The sequence below is a fragment of the Myotis yumanensis genome, unplaced genomic scaffold (genome assembly GCF_028538775.1).
Source record: "Myotis yumanensis isolate MYYU_CA2020_CCGP unplaced genomic scaffold, mMyoYum1.0.hap1 SCAF_4, whole genome shotgun sequence".
NCBI lineage: Eukaryota > Metazoa > Chordata > Mammalia > Chiroptera > Vespertilionidae > Myotis > Myotis yumanensis.
This window is the reverse complement of record NW_027223755.1, coordinates 54,759,074-54,784,407: the sequence shown is the minus strand read 5'-3', so window position 1 is coordinate 54,784,407 and position 25,334 is coordinate 54,759,074. Positions and strand designations below refer to the sequence as shown.

The 25,334-nt window shown below is 40.7% G+C and overlaps 2 protein-coding genes across 8 annotated transcripts in view; one reads left to right on the top strand and one right to left on the bottom strand.

Annotated features, from left to right (window-relative positions):
• ERAP1 (endoplasmic reticulum aminopeptidase 1) overlaps positions 1–19,646 on the top strand; it is a 37,298-nt gene extending 17,652 nt beyond the window's left edge. The window contains exons 9-19 of the mRNA XM_070412364.1: positions 4,131–4,262; positions 4,420–4,491; positions 5,816–5,970; positions 7,411–7,490; positions 8,047–8,230; positions 9,380–9,536; positions 10,389–10,573; positions 11,451–11,612; positions 12,839–12,979; positions 13,505–13,586; positions 17,870–19,646. Of these exons, the coding sequence (XP_070268465.1) occupies positions 4,131–4,262; positions 4,420–4,491; positions 5,816–5,970; positions 7,411–7,490; positions 8,047–8,230; positions 9,380–9,536; positions 10,389–10,573; positions 11,451–11,612; positions 12,839–12,979; positions 13,505–13,586; positions 17,870–18,025 (1,506 nt within the window). The 3' untranslated portion in view covers positions 18,026–19,646. The remainder of the gene's footprint in view (positions 1–4,130; positions 4,263–4,419; positions 4,492–5,815; positions 5,971–7,410; positions 7,491–8,046; positions 8,231–9,379; positions 9,537–10,388; positions 10,574–11,450; positions 11,613–12,838; positions 12,980–13,504; positions 13,587–17,869) is intronic.
• Positions 19,454–25,334, bottom strand: part of CAST (calpastatin) — a 110,601-nt gene continuing 104,720 nt past the window's right edge. For all 7 annotated transcript variants that reach the window (XM_070412365.1, XM_070412368.1, XM_070412366.1 and 4 more), the window contains 2 exons: positions 22,415–22,480; positions 19,454–21,520 (listed from right to left, as the gene is read on the bottom strand). In XM_070412365.1, coding sequence (XP_070268466.1) covers positions 22,430–22,480 — 51 coding nt within the window. In that variant the 3' untranslated portion in view covers positions 19,454–21,520; positions 22,415–22,429. The remainder of the gene's footprint in view (positions 21,521–22,414; positions 22,481–25,334) is intronic.

The window sequence follows — 25,334 nt, the reverse complement described above, 5'->3', positions numbered from 1 at the left end:
TTCACCCGTTTAGATCTAACTTGCAAATTTGTCTCATAATTCTAAAGATTAAATGTTGGTAAATGCTCTATTTACTCTGTTGTAAGTTGAAATTTCATGTCCTACCCAAACTCTGCCTTTTATTTATTACTAGAGGCCCGGTGCATGGATTTGTGCACCGGTGGGATCCCTCAGCCTGGCCTGTGGGGATTGGGCCAAAACTGGCTCTCCGACATCCCCCTAGGGATTCTGGATTGTGAGAGGGTGCATGCCAGGCCGAGGGACCCCATCGGTGCACGATCAGGGCTGGGAAGGGTCCACAGGAGGACTCCAGGGTGTGTCTGGCCCATCTCATCCAGTCCCCATTGGCCAGACCCCAGCAGCAAGCTAACCTATCAGTCAGAGCATCTGGCCCCTGATAGTCAGTGCATGTCATAGCACTGACCACCAGTCGGATGGTCAAACGAATGGTCGCTTAGGCTTTTATATATATAGATTCAACAAATAGGTCTTGATTGAGCATTGACTTTGTTCCAGGCAAAAATTCTTGCCCTTGTGTAGCTTAACAATCCATGCCTTTAGGAATGGTGTACATTGTTGAACTGCAAAGTATAGTCCTGCACAACGTGTTTAATAACAGAATTGGAAATAGTTGCCAACATTCAATAATTGGGAGATTTTACATAAAAATTCAGAGTTATGGCTTCTCTTGGGGAAGGGGAGGAGGCTTCTGGTCACACAGGGCCCGTATTTTCTTCCCTTGGCAACACAGGCTGCAGCTAAGTGATGGCTCCTTTATGAGGTCAGGTTTCTGCTTTTCCACTTTTCCTCCCAATGTCACCATTTCTGTTGTCTTCTCACTTAGGTGGGAAATGTGTCATTTATCATTGTGCTTGGCTGTTGTTTTGTCTGCAGCAAACAGAAAAGTATTTCTTGCTTGGATGTTTTTGTAGTAGTGCAGGGGAGATTAAAAAAAAAAACAACAGGTATAAACACATAGATCAATGGAACAGAATAGAGAGTCCAGAAATAAAGTACACATAAGTGGTCGATTTATGGTAAAGGAGCCAAGAATATACAATTGGGAAAGGACAGTCCCTTTAATAAATGGTGTTGGGAAAACTGGACCCATATCTTATATCATTCACAAAAATTAACATAAAATGGATTAAAGACTTAAATGTAAGACCTTAAGTGTAGAAATCTTTAAAGAAAACCTAGGGGGAGAGCTCCTTGACATGGGTCATGGCAATGTTTTTTTTGTACTTGACACCAAAAGTACAAGCAACAAAAGCAAAAACATACAAGTGGGACTACAATAAACTAAAAAGCTTCTGCACAGCAGAAGAAACAAAATGAAAAGGCCACATGTAGAATGGGAAAAATATTTGCAAATCATGTATCTAATAAGAGGTTAGAATACAAAATATATGAAGGACTTATACAACTCAGTAACAAAATCAATCTGATTTTTAAAAGGACAGACAGTAGTGTGGTGAAGGCCGGGGGTGGGGGAGTGAGTGCAGTCTAGAAGGGGTCAATGGGGGAAAAATGGGACACCTGTAATACTTTCAACAATAAAAACTTTTTTAAAAAAATGGGCAGAGGAACTGAATAGAAATTTTACAAAAAAGACATACAGATGGCCAACAGGTCCATGAAAAGATGCTGAACTTCACTAATTATCAGAAAAATGCAAATCAAAATCACAATGAAATATCACTGCACACCTGTTAGAATAGCTACTATGAGAAAGATAAATAACAAATGTTGGCAAGGATTTGGAGGAAAGGGAACCCTTGTATACTGATGAGAATGTACATTGGTGCAGCCATTGTGGAAAACAGTATAGAGGTTCCTCAAAAAATTAAAAATAGAACTACCGTATGATCCAGTAATTTCACTTTTGTGTATTTATCCAAAGAAAATGAAAACACTAATCTAAAGATATATGCACTTTCATGTTCACTGCAGCATTATTTGGTATAGCCAAGATAAGGAAATAACCTAAATGTCCCTTGATTGATGAATGGATAAAGGGTGTGTGACACACACACACACACACACACACACACACACACACATCCTATACTAGAGGCCCAGTGCACGAATTCGTGCACGGGTGGGGTCCCTCGGCCTGGCCAGTGATTGGGGCTGATCAGGTCTGTCTCGCCCAGTCCCAATCGGATCTGATCAGGGCCAGCCAGCTTGGGGGAGGGACCGTGGGAGGTTGGCTGGCTGTGGGAGGTTGGCTGTGGGAGCGCACTGGCCACCGGGGGGCAGCTTGTGCATTGAGCGTCTGTCCCCTGGTGGTCTGTGCACGTCATAGTGACCAGCTGACCAGTCTTAACGATCACTTAGGCTTTTATTATATATTCTATATAATAAAAGCCTAATATGCTAAGTGTCATTCGACTGTTTGACCAGTTGCTATGACATACACTGACCACCAGGGAGCAGACACTCCAACTGGTGGATTAGCTTGCTGCTGGGGTCTGGCTGATCGGGACTGGGCAAGACAAGGCCGGACATGCCCTGGAGCTCTCCCGCGGCCCCTCCCCAGCCGGCCAATCTCCCGTGGTCCCTCCCTGGTCTCTAAAATATTGCTTCTAATTAATTTCTTTTCAAATGTGCACAAATCTGTGCACCGGGCATCTAGTATAGATAATAAAAGCCTAATATGCAAATTGTCCCCTTGGGAGTTCGACTGACCAGGAGTTCGACCACTTGCTATGACATGCGCTGACCGCCAGGGGGCGGCACGGAATGAAGGAAGGCCCCAGCCAGCAGCTGACAGCTGGAAGCTGGGGGAAGGAAGGCCCTGGCCGGCAGCTGGAAGAAGGAAGGCCCCAGTCAGGCCTAGGAACCCTACCCGGGTATGGATTTCATGCACTGGGCCTCTAGTATATGTGTGTGTGTGTGTGTATGTATATATACATACATACACACACACACACACAATGGAATATTATTCAGCCATAAAAAGAAAATCTTGCCATTTCTGACATAGATGGACCTTTAGGGCTTTATGTTAAGGAAATAAGTGAGAGACAAATGCTTTATGATCTCAGTTGTATGTGGAATCTTTAAAACATAAAAACAAAAACAACCAAGTTCATAGAGAACAAATTGGTGGCTGCCAGAGATGGGGGAGGGGGGCTGGGCAAAATAGATGAAGGGAGTCAGGAGGTATACACTTCTAATTATAAAAACATCATGGGATGTAATATACAGCTTGGTGACAGTAGTTAATAATGTACTGCATATTTGAAAGTTGCTAACAGTAGATCTTAAGTCTTCATCACAAGAAGATAATTTTGTAACTATATGTGTTAATGTTTACTAGACTTATTGTGATTATTTTGCAATATATGCAAATATCACATCATGTTGTACACCTGAAACTAATATAATGCTACAGAAGAAGATAATATATAAAAGGCTAATATGCAAAGTGTCCCGTTGGGAGTTTGACCAGGAGACCGGAAGTTTGATTGCTTGCTGTGATGTGTGCGGACCACCAGGGGGTGGCATGAAACGAAGGAAGGCCCCGGCTGGCAGCCAGAAGGCCCCGACAGGCCCTGATTAGTGGCCAGGCCTAGGGACCCTACCCATGCACAAATTTCATGACCGGGCCTCTGGTATCTCAATAAAATAAGTACCAGTCCTGTTGGCAGGGATATACACTTCATGTAGACATTTGGGGATCCAGGCTTTGCCTATCTTGTGACTCTACCATTCCCTATAGCCAAAGGGAGAGAGAGACTACCCCTACCTTGAAGGGACCTAGGAAATTCTTCTAGAAAAGGAGACTTTTATTTATTTTTATTTTTTTAAAATATATTTTATTAATTTTTTACAGAGAGGAAGGGAGAGGGATAGAGAGTTAGAAACATCAATGAGAGAGAAACACCAATCAGCTGCCTCCTGCATACTCCCCACTGGGGATGTGCCTGCAACCAAGGTACATGCCCTTGACTGGAATCGAACCTGGGACCCTTGAGTCTGCAGGCCGATGCTCTATCCGCTGAGCCAATCCGGTTAGGGCCAGAAAAGGAGAGTTTTAAAGGAATTATTCCAAAATAAAGTGTGATGGTGGACTAGATTGAGGAAGTATAGTTAGCACTTATTTATATTGTTTGTTTTTTCAGGGATCTTGTATTCTGAATATGCTAAGAGATTATCTTAGTGCCGATACATTTAAACGTGGTATTGTACATTATCTCCAGACATATAGTTATAAAAACACAAAGAACGAGGACCTGTGGAACAGTATGGCAAGTGTGAGTATGTTTTTGTGTATCTCTGCGCTTGGGATTGACAGGCTTATTATCATTTTGGGTGTTTGTTTTTTTCTGCATCATATTAATCCTCTGAGAAGAATCATGAGGGTTTTCTACAGGCCTGCCTGAGAGTGACATGTATATTTTCGGTTTTTAGATTTGCCCTACAGACAGCACAGAAAGGATGGAGGGCTTTTGCTCTCGGGGTCAACATTCATCTTCATCCTCAGTAAGTTTTTACATCTGTACACGGTGCCCCTCTTCGCATTCTTTTCCACCACAGCCTTTGAAGGTCGGCTCTGTGCCAGACTCTCTGAGGTCCTCGATTATATCACCCTCGCTCTTGATAGGACTGCATTTAAGCCATACCAGACTGACAGCCTTTTACAATTTTTAAAGAGTTATCTACACAAGGGAGTCACACAGCCTTCTTTGGTAACACGTCTCACTGATACTAATTTCTTCAGCTACACTCTCTGTAAAGCAGTGAATTTATGACAGGTTTCTGTGAGAGGTAGGGCTTTATCAGTCAGGCTGTGTCGATCATTTCCAGAGCTCTTCATTTGGGGGGAAACATGATGGCAGCGAGCATTCCTGAGCCCTGACTCTGCGTCAGGCACGTGCTAAGCACTTATGTGCATTATCGCCTTTACTCTTCACCGTCAGCCCATGAGTGGGGCACTGTTCTCCCTGTTTTTACAGATGTGAATATGAAATCCAAAGGCATGTGGTTAGTAGATTGCAGAGCTGGGATTTGAATTTAGTTCTAACTTGTGTTTTTAACCAATAAGCTATAAAGAATTCAAAAAAAAATCTGAATCACAAAACAGTCTACATCTCTGCTTATCTGGACTTGTGGACTATTTTCCTAGGCAGCTGTGGGTTAGTCTGGAGATTTAACAGAATTTCATCCATCATATTTTTATTTTCTTGGCTTTTTTGTGTTTAGAGGCAGCTTTCTTCAGAAGTTTGTGGATTAGTTCTGTAGCATATTTTATCCTTTTACTAACTTTTAAATATTTCTTAAAAGCTTTTCTTAGTATCAAAGAAAACATCCTCTTTTGAGTTCATGATTGCTTGTGGAGTGTGGGCCATCTGGGTGTTACTACTTTGGGCTTTGGAAGTACAGGCTCTCGAACACTTTTCCCCACCTGCTTATCTGGGAGTCAGCATTATTCTGTAGGTGTGGGACACCTGGCCACTTTCCCTTCTCTACATTCATTCATTCATTCATGCACATGCCTACTTTGTACCTGGTGCCACGCCCAAGGCATGCCCAGTAGAACCAGATATGGTACCTGTTCTGAAGACACACATGGGTAGAGAAAGAGAACGGGAAGTAACTGTCAGTGCTTTCATGGACCACATGCTGTGGTCGGAGACAGTGGGGAAGGGAGCAGGGCAGGGGCTGGGAGCGGAGGAGGGATGAGAAGGAGCTTCTCAGGGGAGGTGGCCACGGATAGCAGCTCCGTGTGTGAGCAAAAGCTTGGGTTCCGTCTTTTCTTAGTTGGGTCTAAGTGGGTCATGCATCTGTGTTTTTCTGTGTCAACCAGCACTGGCAACAGGAAGGCCTTGATGTGAAAACCATGATGAACACCTGGACGCTGCAGAAGGGCTTCCCCCTGATAACCGTCACCGTGAAAGGGAGGAACGTCCACCTGAGGCAAGAGCACTATATGAAAGGCTCCGAAGGCAGCCCAGAATCTGGGTAAGGGTTCCTGAGGAAAACACATTTGGTTGCTTTGGTTACATCTGCCTTGTAGGATAAAACCTTGTTTTTGCAAGAGTGCCCTTACCTTTATTGCTAAAATATTTCAATCAAATCTGCATATCCTATGAAGCTGATTTATACACCACCATCTCCCCGAGAGGATGAAGGTGGCTCTGAACCTTGGTTCATCTTGATGAAGCTGATGATGTAGAATTAACATGCTTTATACTTCGATAGGATGCTAATGTCCAGTTACTGGCTTGAAATAAGCTCTAAGTAACTGTCACTAAATTACAACAGTGCCTGGAAATTACTGGGAATTCGGAGAGACTCAGTTCTTTTCTTTGGGAAGTCTGAGTTGGATCCTGGAACTTGTTTGCCAGCTTAACAGGACAGAAGGACACCCCTGGAAAGGACACACTGCAGCTTGACTGGCCCTAGATGGACACTATTTTAAAAATGTTTTGTTTCAAAAGAATTTTACACTTAATACAGAAGTTGTAAGAAGAGTGCAAAGAATTCCCATATATTTTAACCCAGATATAATGTTAACTTCTTACCACGTTTCTCTCTCTCTCTCTGTCAAGATATGCTTTCTCTATATTTCTCTCTCTCTTCATATATGCCATATATATGTGTGTATATTATACATATGGCTTTCCCCTGTTTGAGAGTAATTTGGAGACATGATAATCCTTCACCTCAAAATCCTTTAGTGTGGTGTTTTCTAAAATACAAGAACATTCACTTATATAACTGTAGCACAGTTATCACAATTATGAAATAAATTTGATGAAATGCTATTATTTAATCTAAACCTTATTTAAGTTTTTCCAATTGTCCTAATCGTGTCTTTGTAGCAAAAGAAAAAATATTCTGGTTCAGGGAGGATTCAGTATTAGGGTCACATTGTGTTAATGGTCACATTTCTTCAATCCTTTTTCTCTGAAACTGCTGCTCAGTCTTTGTCTTTTTTGACCTTGACATTTTTGAAGAGTACAGGCCAGTTATGTTATGGAATGTCCTCCAGCTTGGTTCTCTGCTGTTTCTTCACGATCAGATTCAGGTTTTGCATCATTAGTAGGAATTCCATAGAAGTGATGTGTTCTTCTTAGTGTATGATTTAGGCGGCACATGATGTCAAGTTGTGCCATTACTAGTGGTCACGGTTTTTAAGTTCAGCCCTGTGACCTCCCAGCCAATCACTGTAAAGGCTGTCGGGGCTCGCTTGAGCCCAAATTCCTAACTCTACTTAAGGAGCCTGAGAAGGATGAATAGTGCCTGTAAAACAGGATAGGGCTGTTTTGATCTCTTGGCTACAGCAGCTTTGGTACCATTCTTTCTTAGACTAGCCAGTGCCTGGCACGTGATAGGTGATTTAATAACTGCTTGTTCAGTTGAATCAACAAATGAGCAATTCATCCTCCTTTCTTTTAGGTACCTGTGGCATGTTCCACTGACATTCATCACCAGCAAATCAGAATCGGCCCAGAGATTTTTGCTGAAGACAAAAACAGGTAATTTGTTGGGGAAATAACTAGGTTAATGCAAGAAGGAACTATAGAGCTGTGCAAGATTTAGATACCACCTTTCTTTTGCTATTTATCTTGGTTAAAACAAAAAGGACCAGGTCAACCTTTATCTTCAGCAGATCTCTGGCTTTCATTTTCTAGTGAAGACTATAGGTTGAAAATCCTATCTGGTTGCAAAAAACGCCAATATCTTGCCAGATAGAGATTAAGACAGTTTATTTATATAATGATAAAGAGAAGGGATTACCAGTGAAAAATCCCCATTACTTTGTTAATATTGCTGGGCTATATCGTATGTATGGCCTGAAATGTGGCTGCATTCTTCTCATAGATCTATAAATCTCACGAAATTAGTACCTAAAACTAGTGTTGGCTTTTGTCGATGGGGATGCTGTTTTTTGGTTTCTAAAAGAAATGTGTTCAATCTGAAACTCATTTCAGTATTAAACTTGCCTGTAGTTTTGTGGTCTAGTCTCTGATCAGAAAAGCTTTCATCCATCAAGAGAGAAAATAGAGCTATGATTTATTTTATTTGCTCTAGATGTGCTCATCCTCCCAGAAGAGGTGGAATGGATCAAATTTAACGTGGGAATGAATGGCTATTACATTGTGCATTATGAGGATGATGGATGGGATTCTTTGACTGGCCTTTTACAAGGAACGCACACAGCAATCAGCAGTAATGATCGGGCCAGTCTCATTAACAATGCATTTCAGCTTGTCAGGTAATACACGCTCCTCAGAGTCTTGGTTTATTTCTGAAAGCAGCTGTTATCACTCAAATTCTTGATTTCTAAAGATGAAAATGATTGATTGCTAATAAGAAGTTGAAGGGTGTTTTCCCCTAAGTTCTTCTAACAATCCAAGGTTGCTTGTAGCCGTATGGTTAACCTCCTTTCTGTGTCTACTGAGTCAGGTAAAGGAAGGAATCTGTGTTTTAACCTTTTTCATTAACAGCTATGATCACATGGAGGCAAAAGTGCAGGAAATCAGGAGACCTACTCCCTGGAGAAGCTCCTTGGCTGGTTTCTAAAGCCTTGTCCTGTGGCTTTCTCTGGCTCTAGCCCTGCTTTACCAGATCTGGTTCCTCCCCCGCTGGGTTAAAGGGGTTTCCATCCACCCCTGCCCGCACCTGGATCCTTGAACTTCACAGCCTCTTAATGGAATACAGTATTTGGGCAGAACAGAAGTCCTAAGGGGAATCACTCAGGTAGAAAGGAATAATTTATAATTGCCCTCTGCTTCTAAATGTCAAGTTCTTCCTCATCGGGGCCTCTCGAGGTGAAAAGTAGCAATGGGGGATAAAAATAGGGGGTGCATAGCCTGTTGTTTCTGCACGCCTACTAATATTCCCCTCTGTAGCATACTACTGCTTACATCTTAAATCTTAGAGGATGTTGTGTTTACATGAGCATATACCTTACCACGGAGGCTTTTAGCGTCAACCCTAACGAAGGGTTTTTATCTATATTTGGTTCTGTTGGAATGGAGAAGAGGATGTGTTGACTCCAGAGACTTATAATGTCAACTGAGTGGCAGTCTCCCTGACTAGGCTTCCTGAAGGATCTGTGATCAAAATCCCGATCAAAGATCAGCACACAGTTTCGTAGAGGAACAGACCCTGCCCTACTTTTTGTCTTAACCACAAGTTCGCCCTAGCTCTGTTGTGTTTGAGCAACTCCCTTCACCGTGTAAACATGCCGATGTTGTGTTATTTATGATGGAAAAGATACTAATAGGAAGATCCTTATTTATAAGGGGCCTTAATAACTGGATGATTTTTTTGCTGGTAGATTGTTAAAATATTTTTTGAAACAAAAAGTTAACTTCCTAAATTTTCTTTTAAACTGCTCACCATGGTGTATCCTGACCAGCATTGGAAAGTTACCGATTGAAAAAGCCTTGAATTTAACCCTGTACTTGAAACATGAAACAGAAATTATGCCTGTGTTCCAAGGTTTGAATGAGCTGGTACCTATGTATAAGTTAATGGAGAAAAGAGATATGAATGAAGTGGAAATTCAATTCAAGGTAAAAGCCTGAAATAAATTGAGTGGTTACTTAAGTGGTTTGCTTTTATATGGGTGTGCAAGAATTCTTATTGTTGTGTCTGTGTGTGTAAAAAATATGTATATGTATATCTATATCTATATATCTATATATCTCGCTATATATTAAAGAAAAGTAAATAAAAATTAACTTAGTATTTGGATTAACTAGCAAAGATATTTGGTTTTATTTTAGCACTAAAAGTAGACATGGAACTATGAGACTCCGTACTTAATTTTCATGGATTTCTTATTCCCTTCCTTTTGCATATCCTTTAATTCATTTTACTTCTGTATTATGATGGCTGCTATTAAGATTTTCTGGGACTCAGGTACTTGAAGAAGTACAGAGTTGTTATTTTTTGGCAAAAGTTTACGAAGTTCCATTGTAAAATTTGCCTTCAAAATGTAGTCATATAAACTCTCTTAGTTTATTTTTTAAAAGTGGCAGTTTATCTTGATTTTAAGTATATAAAGATATATTTGTAAAAGATTGTTATACAGATACTAAAATAGTTCATCATTTCTGTGTCTGAGAACTGTTATAATGAAACTAGAGGCCTGGTGCATGAATTCGTGCACGGGTGGGGTCTGGCCAGACCGGGAGGAGACGAGGGCAGTTGGCCAGCTGACCCCGTCCCCTGGTCGAACTCCCAGTCAAAGGGACAATTTGCATATTAGTCTTTTATTATATAGGAAATAAACAGAACTGCATGGTTTTAGAAATAAGAGTTATTACACTTTGTAAAATATCCCCCCTCACCTGAGTGTACTGGATTACATAAAACATGTGGGGACCTGGGACTGTACTGCTGACACCATGGTTTTCCCTCAGGGCTTTCTCATCAGGCTGCTGAGGGGCCTCATTGACAAGCAGGCATGGACTGACGAGGGCTCCGTCTCAGAGCGAATGCTGCGGAGCCAGCTCCTCCTCCTCGCCTGTGTGCGCAAGTATCAGCCCTGCGTGCAGAGGGCAGAAGGCTACTTCAGAGAGTGGAAGGAAACCAATGGAGATTTGAGGTCTGTCCTTAGCAAACAGCTAGTTTGTTCATAAAAGGGGTGCCTTTTCTATTTTCCATCATCGCCGCTACATGTTGGGAGCAAAACGAACTAGAAAAAGTCTTCCTTGCCTCCCTTTTTAGGAAAATAAATTACTTTTTAAGATTTATCTGTGTATCTCTCAACTTGCAGTAATGCTAGGAGGGAACTTCTAAGCACAAAAGTCAAATATCTGGAGAGTTAGAATGGGATTAGAATAGTTCCCACTTTATGCAGCCAAAGGTACAAAACCTACCAGAACTGAGACAGCCGCACTGCCAGGAACAGAGGCGATGCCTCTCACAGTAGTTTCTTTGGGTCTCCAAAGTCCCGACAGGAAGTGCCTAGTAGTTGCCTATGCTATGTAAGTACAGTTCTTCCTCTATGTGGAAATTTAATTCTCGCTATACTTAGGTATATCTGGGTCTTAAATCCCACCTGGGAAACATTAAGCCCATAGTATACATGCTTCCATTGAAAGACATGCTTATATGTGGTGGTCCTATTGGATTCCTAAATGGATTACATCTTGAGTCTTGTGTGAATCCCTTTCTTTTGGCTTGACAAGTGACCACCTATTGGGAGTTTCCTGGTGTCATTAAAGTGTGTTAGACACATAGGTACTTGTGAAAGTGGCAGTTCATGTTAACATTTTTGAGACGACTACTCACAACCGAATTTTAGATATTTTCTCTTACCTCTTTCAAAAAATTTAACTGAAGGAAAGGTTATTTTGTTTAGATTTCCAGGCTTGCTTCTCTGATCACGAGGCCATTTATCAGTTCATAATGGGTCACCATTCTGCATCTAAACACAGTTCCCGCAACTCTGACTCTTGCCCGTGTGCTCTTTTCCACAGGCTGCCCAATGATGTGACGATGGCAGTGTTTGCTGTGGGAGCCCAGACCACTGAGGGATGGGATTTTCTCTATCGTAAATATCAGTCTTCTCTGTCCAGTACCGAGAAAAACCAAATTGAATTTGCCCTCTGTATTAGCCAAAACAAGGAAAAGCTTCAGTGGTGAGTAATTCATTCATGTTCATGTATGAACAAAGGAATTAATTTAGATCAGATCTTTCTCGCATCTGTTTTTGTTCTGTTGACCAGGAATTGCCTATTCTTCTGGGAACATTTATATTAGTGGGGAGACAGCTAACGAGTGTCTTTTATATGTATAAAAGCCTAAGCGACCCTTAGGACCAAACGACCGGAGTGACTGGTCGACCAGTAGGTATGACGCGCACTAACCACCAGGGGGAAGATGCTCCATGCAGGAGCTGCCAACCATCTGTGGCCGGCCAGTAGCATCAGTGTCCGGCCCTTTTGTGCCTGGCCCAGCGACCGTCACCTCCTCTCCTGACCCCGCCGGAGCCTTTGGCCCAGTCTGGGACGGGGATCTGGGGGTGGGTGGTGGCAGATGCAGCCCCTTTCCCAGGGGGACCAAGGGCCGGCTCCCTCCTTGGGGCTGGCAGTAAAGCTCCCACACCCCATCCCTCCCCCTGGTTGGCAGGGCCTGATCAGCCTGCTGCCTGCCTGCCACAGTGGTGGCATGGTGGTGAGGGAAGGGGGGTGGGGAGGCAGGAAACCACGCAGTGGTGGGTCACAGGCATCCGTTTCTTCCAGGCCCACCTCCTTTCCCAACCCCGCTGGGGCCTTTGGGCCCTGGGCTGGGACAGGGAACTGGGGAGTGGGTGGCTGCAGATGAGGCCCTTTTCCCAAGGGAGCTGAGGGCCGGCTCCCTCCTTGGGCCTGGCAGCCAACCTCCCGCGCCCCGTTCTTCCCCCCAGCTGGCAGGCCCCGATTGGCCACGGTCCCTCTCCCTGTCCCTTCTCTCGGCCAGCTGGCCCTGATGGGCCCTCATTGCCGGCCAGGCCTAGGGATCCTGCCTGTGCACGAATTCGTGCACCGGGCCTCTAGTGGTAAATAATTAGGGAGAAGCCGGTGTCAGGAAAAATATTGAAAGGAGCATATATTTGTGTACCTTTAAGAATAACAAATTTAGAAACATACTTTCTTAGCTCCTCTTATGAGAAAATGATAGTATATGTGAGAATGTGCATTGTGAATACTGTGTGTCAGTTTTATTGTTACATAGCTATAGCGAGTTTACCAGGGCTCTGGTTACCTATTTATCTTTTCGGTCTTTGTTATTGGCAGGCCGGCTTTAAATTATTTTATAGAATAACTTTCTCATAACTTTTCTAGGGCATATTCATTGCTAACATTTCTTCTCTTAATCATTCTAGGTTACTAGAGCAAAGTTTTAAGGGAGATGTAATAAAAACTCAAGAGTTTCCAGATATCCTTAGAGCTATTGGCAGAAACCCAGTGGGATATCCACTGGCCTGGCAATTTCTGAGGGAAAACTGGAATAAACTTATACAAAAGTAAGTAGTGCCAAAGATTGTGCTGTGCCTGGGGAAGTTCCTCAACCCGGCTACTTTTTTTATTTGTTTGTAAAACAACAGTGATCATCCAAAGGGGGTTTTTGACTGAAGCTAGAAAGTAGCGGTCCTTACAGTATCCTTAGACAGTATAAAACTCTTAATTCATTGCTAGCCCATGAATCTGGATAGTCAGGGTTTCTATTCCATCTGGAGTAGTCCCCTCCCACACCCACTGACCTATTAGAAGTCTCCTGCTCAGCACCTTTGCTGATTTGCATCTGTCCTTGTCTAACTTGTGCAGCATCACTACTTCTATCATTTTCTTTTGGGTTCTTCATCTTTTATTCACCTGTTGGTGTCTATTTTTTTCAACTAGATCTTAATCCATTGGAGGGGCGGGATCATGTCCATGTTTTCCACGTCTAACCAGTTTTTACATAAATGCTATAATATAAGGGGCACCTAGAAAATATATGTTGAAAGAATGAATATTTCACAGTATAACTCGACAGTTTCCATTTCTAGGTTTGGCCTTGGCTCACCTTCCATAGCCCACATGGTGATGGGAACAACAAATCAGTTCTCCACAAGGGCACGGCTTGAAGAGGTAAAAAAAAACAACCTTTTTAAGCTTAAGTGACAATTAGCGAATAAGTATGGGGTAGACAAAATATTTTAAGGGTGTGATGAGTTAGAAATGAATTTTGTCGCTTAGTAGGTGTTCCTTTTGGGTGCTGTAGTGTTTTTAACATAAGCAAACATCAGTTGTGAATGAACTAGTAAAAACTGTGCCTCTTCCCAAACACATTAAGAAGTTTTAGCCTTGCCATTACGAAGTTCAGAGCTTAAAGGTTACGTTAGATACGGAATCCCTGTTTTGGGATGATAAAAGTGATCATTGGAAGTGTAAATAACTGAAGTGATCATCCAGCCATTGCGAAAGAGGTAGGTCTGGAATCCAGGTTCTCTCCTTCCAAGTTCATGATTTCCTGCTACTTATTTATATGCCATCTACTTTTCAGAAAGAATTTTAGGCAACTTATAAGGTCCAGATATAAAATAAATGTTAAAAAAAGAACACAAAGCTGCGTGATGGACAGAAAGAGGTAACTGTCTGAAGGATTTATGCTGAGGGTAATTTATTGCACTCAAACCCTAACATTATCCCAGCTTCCCTAGCTGTCAAGGAAAAATGAGAAAACAGTATGAGTTATCCTCATTGTCTGGGAAGAGGGAACCACAAAAGCGTACTTTTTTCTGAGTCTTAAACTCTGGGGAATCGGATCGATGGGTTGTTTGTGGTGTCCCTTCTAGGATACTGTTTTCTGTAGTAAGGTCGTAGAACAAACTTTACGTGGTTTGAAAACTATGCTGCGTTTAGATAAAATCTGAGTGCCAAATATTAATTTTTTAAGGAATAGTTTCATGTGTAGTCTGATTACACCATGATCCAGCTGGTTATAAGGAAGAATGCTTTGAAAATGCAAAAGAAATGTCATGTCCCCAGCCCCACCCGGGCTTGTAAAATTAACTTGCACATAATATCTCAAGCCTGACCTCCATTGAGGACTACAGCTGTGTGATGACCGCAGAGTTGTCCATAGGCTGTAACTAGCTAGATAGCTGTCCATAGACCAGATCTGTGGCAACAGAATATTCTATTCACTCGCTTGTTCATTTGCTTTCTCATTAATTCATTCAAGACGTCCTACTCTTGCTATATGGCAGGCTTGGTTTGGGTTCTAGGGAATGAAGATGAACAGAATAGACAAAGCCCTTGCTCTCATGGAGCTTAAATTCTACCGGGGAATCAGACAATTACAATTACAGACAAACAACCTTTGTCAGGTTGAAGATTGACTAAGGCAGTGGTTCTCAACCTTGGCTGCACATTAGAATCACCTGGGAATCTTTTTAAAATCCTGATTCCTGGGCCTCATCCTCCGGAAATTGTTTCTTTGTTATGGGGTGGGGCCACAACATTAGTAACAAAGAAACAGAATTTCCGGAGGATGAGGCCCAGAAATCAGGATTTTAAAAAGACTCCCAGGTGATTCTAATGTGCAGCCAAGGTTGAGAACCACTGGACTAAGGCAAGGTAAGGATAGAGAGTGCCTGGGGCGGGGAGTGGTGCTGTGTTTTATAGGATGATTTGGAGACGTTTCTGTGGACATCAAAGGAAATGCAGGCATCTAGGAGGAGAGTGTTGTGTGCATAGGAAACATCAGGTGCACAGACTGAGGCAGGACATGGAAATGAAGAAGCCTGAGATACTGTCATAATAGAGAGCGTCCTACTGCCTTTTAAAACATAGGAGTCCTCCTGAGCCCTTCCTTCCCCTCACATCTAATCCATCCCCGAGTCCTGTCGGCCCTGTCTGTGGCATATGCATCGTATCTCTGCACTTCTCTCTGTCACTTACCCCATACAAGCTTTTCTTAATTTATTTTTTTTCATCTGGTTTATGGTGATCGCCTTCTAACTGGCCTCCCTCCTGCCACTTGCCATTAACCAAACCACTTTCCACATTTAAAACTGAATTGACCCCCTTCTTGTACCCCCACCTATTGTTCTTGCAATACATTCCAAACCTCTTTCCTGTGTGCCCAAACTGGGATGACCTGGCTCCTGTCCACCACTCCAGCCAGTTCTCACTTGCTCTCCTTGTTCACTGTCTCTCGATACTCCAGGCACTCAGCCTCCCCCTGCTCCTGGGCCACCAGCTACCAGTATTTCTCTGATCTCAAAGGCTCTGTACTTTCTTCTCTGCCTGGCTGGCTCTTTCCCCAACTTTTCGCTGGAAAGGCTCATTTTATCCTTGCAGTGGTTCTCAACCTTCCTAATGCCATGACCCTTTAATACAGTTCCTCATGTTGTGGTGACCCCCAATTTCATTGTTACAAATTGAATATAATTAAAGCATAGTGATTAATCACAAAAACAATATGTAATTATGTATGTGTTTTCCGATGGTCTTAGGCGACCCCTTTGAAAAGGTCGTTTGACCCCCAAAGGGGTCGCGGCCCTCAGGTTGAGAACCGCTGCTTTAGAGGTTCCAGCTCGAGGGTCACCTTTCCAGACCACTCTGTGTGTAGCAGGCTACCCCCTCCACAGTTACTGTCATAGCCCTAGTTTATTTCACAGTTTATATTAATCAAAGTTTACTGCCTGTCTTCCAGGGAGACTGTAAGCTCCCCGAGCGTAGGGTGCTTGTTCGATTCACCGCCACATCCTCAGTTCTAGCACAGTAACTAAGGCAAGGGGTGAATAAGTTCCAATGTAAATAGGCGTGACTAAATGGATGAGGTTGCAGCCCTGACACAAGCTGGGTTTTAGGTTCTGCACCTTACCACATTCTATAACTACATCCTCTGCAATGTAGAGATGACCCTCATTTAACCAATGAGGAGAGTGAGTCCCAGAGAAGTTAAATTATTTGCTCAAGGTCAAACAAGTTAGGGTAAACCTGTTTTTCCCTGTATCATGCTGCTTGTTCTCAAGGAGGCAGTTTTGAATCAGATACTCAGATGACATGCTGCGTTTCCCAAATCAGGTCATATAGGAGAGAGGCTTCGGAGGTCAGAAAAAAAAATTAAGAGCAAGTGTTAAAACTGGTTTTGTTGCCAGTCTTGTAGGTTTTCTTTAGTGGTACTATCGTGATGGGCTCCTTCAGGTTTAGACAGTCTGACCAAGGGGTAAGACTGTCGATGAGGTGTGACTGTTGAGGAGTGCTCAGAGTGATTTCTTAGCTGAATATCAATTAATCTTGAGTTCTGAGAGGGGGAAAGAAGGTCGAGCTGCAACTTGGGACAGAGAAGCAGAGTGTTTTCTAGGCTGTTGCAACAGGAAGGCATGCCTCTAAGCTCATTGAAAAGTCGCACTGGGATGATTGTAAAACCACCTTGCATCAGTTAAAATTGGGATTTGGTCTTTCAAAAACCTATTCTTACCCCCTCTTATTTTCAAACTCGTGATATTATGGCATGGTGGTGTTATTTTTTTTTTTTTAAGGAATTAACTGTCTGGAATCCATGCTGAATAGACAATACATCTTGGTCTAGACTTGCTTTCTGTCTACAAAATCAAAAATTGATGGATTAATGCTGTGAAAATTTATGGGAAAGGGTTAATAACCCTTTAAGGTGAAACAGAGTAGCACAATGATCAATGGTGTGGCAAAGCCAGCCCATTCCTCCTGTGAGCTTAAAGGGGTCCAGATACCCAGCGATGAAACAACAAAAATCTATTTTCGTGGAGGGAGCCAAGAGTTTCTTATCTCTTTAAAACTATGGGGAACTTTGTGTGGGTTTTATCTTAAGGGAACAATACCTGAATTGTGGATTAAGATAATAAAAACTTGGCAAAGTTTGGGGTATTACCACCATAACTTGCTAAGAACCCCACTCCCCACAGTGTTTCTATAATCACACACAAGGCCAGGTCCGTGGAGAAAGACTACACTTATGTGGTTGAAACTGTTTTGCTTGGCAAAGAAGACACTCTGCACATTCTGCTCTTTAGATACCATGTTTAAAAAAATGAAGTTAGCATCTGTGTGTCTATAACAGAATACACATTAAATAGACACACTCAATTAAACCTTAATTATAAAGTGGTAAACAGTGAAGTCTTTTAGAATCTGGCAACTGTGAATAAACTGAAAAACTGCAGAGAAAAAAACACACACACAAAACTTGACATCATGAGGCATGAGCTCATTTCATACAGCTTAAGTTTGTGTACATAATCGTATCCAGACACCTGGCACTGCCTTCCGTATAGAATTTTGACAAATGCTGGAATTTTGGCTTCAGTTTTCTTTTAACGAGCCTGGACTTGTATAGTGTAATAAAGCAAAATTTTAAAAACTCATTTTGTTTTTCTCACAAGGTAAAAGAATTCTTCAGCTCTTTGAAAGAAAATGGTTCTCAGCTCCGTTGTGTCCAACAGACAATTGAAACCATTGAGGAAAACATACGTTGGATGGATAAGAACTTTGATAAAATCAGAGTGTGGCTCCAAAACCAAAATCTTGAACTGCTTTAACAATCCATTCCTAGTTGGTTCCTGTGATCTCTAACCACCTAAATTTTGTTGAATGTGAATACCTTCAACCTAAAGATGGCTGTTTGGGCTCCCCACTGAAGACACCTCCTTTTTCTTAACTTCTTACTCATTTGACCGGTCCTGTGAAAAGCCTGGCTGTTAATTTTTCCATCAATGCGTTATTTCTATTGTGTGTTTCATTTACAGGTGTGGCCCGCAATGTAAACCCACGTGGTGGGTTTCTCACTACTGAAGAGTAAAGTACCATATTCTTATTTTTTATTTTATACTTAAGCCCCACAGCCTCCAAACCCTTCCCTCCCATGTGTTTGTCATTCAGAAACTGTTTTTGTTAGTCTCCTTGGAACGTTGTGAATGGTGGGAACCACTAACAGTGACCATTTGGATCTGCCTTTTAGATACCATGTTTTAAAAAGATTAAGTTTGCATCTGTGTGTATATACAGAACGCACATTAAATAGACACACTCAATTAAAGCCAGGATGTCTGATCTGCTTCTACCTTCTCTTCTTTGCCCATGCCCTGGGGCAAAGGTGGGGCCACCTCCTCGGGCTTCCTGGCCCTCTGGCTTGTGGTCAGTCTCCCAGGAAGGCAGATTGGAGCTGGGGTGGGAGAGAGGAGGTGGGTGTACTCCCCTAGTTCCCTTCAGGCTGCCTCAGGCTGGCCTCCACTGAGGGTCTCCCGCTCTGGAGGTGGCCCCTTTGCCCACTGACCCTCTCCCATCTCTGCCTTCTAGCAACTGCTTCCTTCTCATCCCCTCAGGATGAGGGGAGAAGTGGCAGCCTGGCTTTTACTAGTCTTGGCTGTACCTGTGGTTTCCATATGTCCCTGCCCTGCCTCTGCTTAAAAACAAACCACCACCTTGTATGACACCCTCCTCAAGCAATCCTAATTGGAGTGTCATCTACTCCTCAGGGATCCTGACCGATAGTGTCCCTTCTGAAACAGCAGAGTGCCTTCAGGTCTAGAGAAGGAACCTGTCGCTTGAAGTTGAACCTGAGAGCTGTTGGTCCTTAGGTAGGTGCTGCTTCCCCTCCCTGCTCGTTATTTGGCCTAGTTTACAATTCCTGAGTTACTCATTATTGCCACCTATTGCCAGTAAGTCATTGCAGAGTCTTCTGTAAATGATGTATTGTGAAACTGAAAATATTTGCGTATATTCCTCTAAGTGAGAAGTCTTTTATGAAGTTTTTAATGTACTGCAGAATTTAAGATAAAGGAATGTGATAGAGAAAATGTCAAAATGTATTCTGATACATGAGGAATAGTGACTTTTCTGGACCTAAATGCGTTTACAGTTCCCTTTTTAAACATATTGCATGGTTTAATGGTTTGAGATATAGAAACAGAAATCACTGGTAATTTCTACCCCAGGCATTTTCCTTCCAAAAATATACAAAGCCAAGATTTGAGTGTAAAATATTTTTAATTGTATTTTACATCTTGATTAATGAAATACGAAACGTGGAAATAGTGATCTTCAGTTTGGTCACCTGAGGAACCCACTTTCCGTTGCTTTTGGAGAAGTCCATTTCCTAAATGGACACAATATTGCACAACAATGTGCAAAACCTGTTTGGTAATAAAAGGTTATAATTTACCTGTAAGCAGATATTTGCAATTATTTCCTTCTAATTAGCTGGGTGAAAAGGACTGTTTTGGATGCTGAAGCTGACTCAAGCCATCATTAATTACAAACACCCAACACTTGAAGACATTTCTAATAAACAAAAACATATTCAGAGTACCTTAAATGTTTACTTTTACAGGCATTCCTTAAATCTCGGGATTTTGGTATGTTGTTTAAAAATACTATATATGCATCAAGTTAATAATACTGCAGCCATATCCTTGCAAACACATCTGTCAGTGTCCAAGGTTTTACCTTTTTGAACAAACAAAAACACCCCACTTTGTACTACCCAAATGGAAGAATTAGAGACATAGTTAAAATCCCTCAGGAAACATGTGTTTTATTTTCTTGTCAGTGCCTTGAAGAGGTCTGTTCAGTCACCATAACACTGGCTTATATTTCCCAGACGTAGAATAATAGAAAAATGCCCCGTGTCTCTGATGGGACAGACATAGCATTTAAAGTGGGTGAAGCTTGAAATCCCATAGGTACTGCATGATTTTTAAAAAGAATTTATAGAAGGTGTTAACAAAATTTGACGCCAATTATAAGCAGTGTTATTGTTTTTGTGTCTCTCCCCCCCTTATTAGACAGTATTGGTGGTGATATATTTAGTGAAGTCAGCTAAGTCCTAATAAATAAAACCCCCTCACAAAGGCTAAGGAAGGCTGTGCTCTCTGAAATAAGAAATTCCAAATAAGTGTATGATATGTACCTGATATCTTTTCCTGCATTCACTACCGGGAAGTAAAGATGAAATTAAATATTTATCAAAATCTCATCAATGACCTCAGTGCTATGTCATGAGCAATTCAGAAAGATCTAAGAAACCATTCGAAGTTGCAGGACAACAGAGCCTAGTTCTTAAGTTTCTGTGAGGGGGAAGGGAGCGAAGTTTTAAATTCCAGATTTCTTTTTTAAAGCAGAAGTTCAGTTTTGTATTGGGTAAACCTAACTTCCCATAAAGCCAGGTGCTATACAGTGCAACAGACTAAGCAAACAACCGCTACTCAGGTTTTATATAGAGTGAGTGGAAGCACAGGGTAACATAGTAAACCAACAGAGTTCAAGCCATATGAATATTCTGAGTAGATTTTATTCTTGGAACTTGCTATGCAGTGAAATATAGTCTGTATCTTGCTCTTCTGACTTGATTCAAGTCTCAGTAAGTATGTTTTGCGCGGCTATAAGGTGCATAAGTCCTAACTTCTGGCAAAGAGTTTAACCTGAAAAGAGGAGCAGTGCTTCCTGGCCTGTCCAGGTTACCTATCAATTCATTATTAGCAGCCCAAGAGGAGATATGTGCCCGATGTACAATATTTAATGGGCTTATAAACATTAACCCAGAGAAACATCAAGTACAGTTCAAAAGCCCAAGGGGAAAGGGGTAATGAGAAATCAGAACATTGACAAATGTTTACAGCATTTCCAAATGCTAACAATAACAACAAATTAAGTGCAAACCAAAAATACTAATGAGATTTACAGGCACTGCGTGTAGAATGTGCAAAATTTTGCAAAGGTTTTTCCTGTTTTTTTTTTTTTTGTGTGTGTGTGTTGCTTTAAGAAACTATCAAATATATCTCTTAGAAATATAAAGTTCCTTTCTCTCCCAATTGAAGGCAATTTTTAAAAATTCAAAGTTTATCAATACTCAGTACAATAGCACAGGTGAACCAGGCAAATTCACTTTCTGGGAAAAGAATAACAAACCAACGTTTAGGATGTCAAAAAACTCAACAAAGATCACTGTCTAGAAGCCACCCAGAAAAATTCGTTGTCAAAGCCTTTTGTTCTTCAGAAGTCACCAACCACCAGCTGAAGATTTTATATGTAGATACCTTGAAAAATTCAGAGAAAAATCCAGTGAACCACTTTGGTATGTAGTTTTTGTTGTTACAAGGCATAATAAATGTAACATTTAGCAAAAGCATGTATATATAGACAAGAAGGAATTTCCTAGAAGTAAACATGAAAGTGGATTATTCATATAATTTTTTTAAATTTTGGAGGGAGTCTTTAGAGTAGTTCTCATCAGCATACCTCCCTCATTATGGGAACTAAAAGTGGAACATGATGAGAAAAATCTGTATTTTTATTTCCTTTAGGCTTTGTTTGGCAAGCAATTATAAGCTTTTATACTTTAGAATAAGATCTCTTCTTTTTCAAATTAAGGGTCCAGCTCTCAAGATAGATCTCAGAGATTCCCTCATCAATGCAAGCTCCTGAGTCACCATAACGTATAATCAAACATAGTATTTGGCCAAAAGTAGTCAGTCTTTTCCTTTGCCCTTGGTTCCAAAAACCTTGTAATTTCCACCAGACCTTAAGGGGTACTTCTCCGCACCCCTCATGTCTTGGTATCAATAACACAGGGGCATTTTACTATAAGAGGTAATACAACATGCTAATTTTGCTTTGCCACAGTAATCTGCAAAATTATGAGCATTTGGATTTCAAAGAGTCAGCTAGACTTAGATGGTCATTTTCTTCAAGAGCCTGGCCTAATACTTTAAAGAGCTCTTATTATACGATTGTTTTTTAATATTTCAACAGCACAATCATCCCATTTAATGCTTTTCAGAGAATTACTCTATAGATTTTGCAATGTGCATTTCATGCCAATCGTTGAGAACATGAAATACTCAAGAAGTAGACTTAGTTTCTCTCGCCTAGAACACATTAGGTTGGTAGAAGATACCGTTGTCCTCATTTGCAACAAACATCCAACTTACCAAATAGTGTGAACTTTAACTTGTATTTTTTTCATCAGCTTTTGGCTTGGAAGTTTCCTCCTTTGCCTAAAAGGGAAAGCAAAACCATCAAAGAGCTCTTTCTTTTCTGGATTATGTATCATAAAACTGATCAACCAGAAGATCCTTAGGAGGAGATGGGCTTCTAAAAATTAAAGGGGCAAAACTTGGTAGTCAATTAGGGAAAATGAGATGGTTCTTTCTAATTATTTTTGTATTTAGCCAAAACACTCTGAATTCTTCCCCTTCAAGTTTATAAGTTAAAAATAACCTTAAGTGATTCTAAATGTTTTTCTTTAGACTTCCTTTTTTTTTTTTTTTAAGACCAAGGTAACTAAAAAAAGAGTATGTAGGTGTTCCTGGATGGAATTGTTCATTCATTACAGTGATTCCTCTCCCTGCAATGGGCGGTATTGCTGGCCAGCTAACCCACTCAGCATGTAGGGTTATTATGCTTCCTATTTTTTTGTGAAAGGGTTGGTCATATGCTTTGTATAACTGAAGTTAAATAATAAGCAGATGAATCTATTTGAGATAATGGCATGAGCAACTTTTAGATTTCACATGTAGGTGAGATATGTTATTTGTCTTTCTGACTTATTTCACTTAACCTAATGTCTTCAGGGTCCACCCAGGTTGTCACAAATGGCAAGATTTCATTCTTTGTTATGGACAAATAATATTCTATTTTGCATATATACATCACAGTTTTAAAAACCCATTCATCCTTAGATGGACACTTAGGTTTTCATATTTTGACTCTTATAAAAACTGCTTCAGTGAATATGGGGCTGTACTTAGCTTTCAGAATCAGTGTTTTCATTGTCTTTGGATAAATACATAGAAGTTAGATTGCTGTGAAGAATGCCATTGGAATTTTGGTAGGAATTGCATTGATAGACTTTGGGTGGTCAGGACATCTTAACAATGTTAATTCTTCTGATTCATAAACATGGGATATCTCACCATTGGTTTATGTTGTCTTTGATATCTTTCAGCAGTCACACAGTTTCTAGTCTGCAAATCTTTCACTTTCTTGGTTAAATTTATTCCTGTGTTACTGTTTTTGGTGCTATTGTGCATGGGATATTTTCTTTTTCAGATGTTTCATCATTAGTGTAAAGGAATACCAGTAATTTCAGTATGCTGATTTTTTTTTTATCCTGAAAATTTACTAATTAGTTCCAACACTTTTTTGGTTGACTCTTTGGGATTTTCTATATACAAAACCATACCAGCAAATACAAACAATTTACTTTTTCCTTTCCAATCTGAACATCTTTTATTTCTTTGTCTTGCCTAAACGAGCTAGCTAGGACCTCCTATATTGAATAGAGTATTGAGTAGGAGAGTTGGCACCCTTTTCTTGTTCCTGATCCTACAGGAAAAGCTTCAGGTTTTTGTGGGTTTTTCGACATTGAATATAATGTTTGCTCTGGGTTTGTTGGATATGGCCTTTATTATGTTGAAGTATTTTCCTTCTATACCCTATATTTTAAGGGTTTTTATCATGAAAGGATGCTGTAATTTATCAAATGCTTTTTTTGCATTTATTGAGATGATCATGTGGTTTTTATCTTTAATTTTATTTATGTGATATATTACATTTATTTATTTATGTATGTTGAACTCTCCTAGCATCCAGGGATAAATCCCAATTAGTCCCGGTGTATACTCCTTTTAATGTGTTCCTGAATTCAGTTTGCTAATATTTTGAGAATGTTTGCATCTATATTCATCCTTATTTGGTTTTGGTATCAAGGTAGTGATGGCCTCGTAGAATGACTTTGGAAGTGTTCCCCCTTCCTGCTATTTTGGAAGCATCTGAGGAAGCTTGGTGGTAATTCTTCTTCAAATGTTTGATAGAATGCACCAGTGAAGCCATCTTGTCCTGGTGTGTGTGTGTGTGTGTGTGTGTGTATTGGGAATTTTTTGATTACTTATCCAATCTGTTTACTCTTCATTGGTCTGTTCAGATGTTCTGTTTCATCCTGATTCAGTCTTGGTAGGTAAGAAATGTTACCATTTCTTCTAGATTATGTCATTTGTTGCCACATAATTGTTGATAGTAATTTCTTATGTTCCTATGAATAGTTGTAGTACCAGTTGTAATATCTCCTCTTTCATTTCTAATATTATTTATTTGAGTCTTCTGTTTTCTTAGTAAGTAATAAAGGTTTGTCATTTTTATTTTTTCTTTTTGAAGATCCAGCTTTTAGTTTTGTTGGTCCTTTCTACTGTTTTTCTGGTCTCTATTTTATTTCCACTCTGATTTTTATTTCCTTTCTATGTTGGGCTTAATTTGTTGTTCATCTGTTCCTCCAGGTGTACTAGTAGATTTAGGTTGGGGTTTTTTTCAGACTTTTCTAAGTTCTTAATATATGCATTTATTGCTATAAACTTTCCTCTCAGAACTGTTTTTGCTGCATTCCACAAGATTTGACATGTTGTATTTCCATTTCTACTGGTTTTGAGATAATTCTTATTTCCCTTTTAATTTTTTCTCCTTTGACCCATTGGTTGTTCAGAGTGTTGTTTAGTTTTCACATATTTGTAAATCTCTCTTCTTCTTGTTCACGTCTCGTTCCATACCATTGCAGTTAAAGAAGATAGTTGGTATGATTTCAGTCTTCTTAAACTTGCTAATTTTTGTGTCTTGTCATGATGTATGCTGGAGAATGTTCCAAATGCAGCAGCGGAATGTGTATTCTGCTGCTATTGGGTGGAATGTTCTTTGTATGTCAAGTCAATTTGTTCTCAGGTATGGCTCAATTCCCACATTTCCTTGTTGATTCTCTGTCTGATTATCCATTTCCAATAATGTGATATTGAAGTCCCTTACTATATTGTTGTTTATTGTATATCTGTCCCCTAAGATTTGTTAGTATTTGCATGTTTTGGT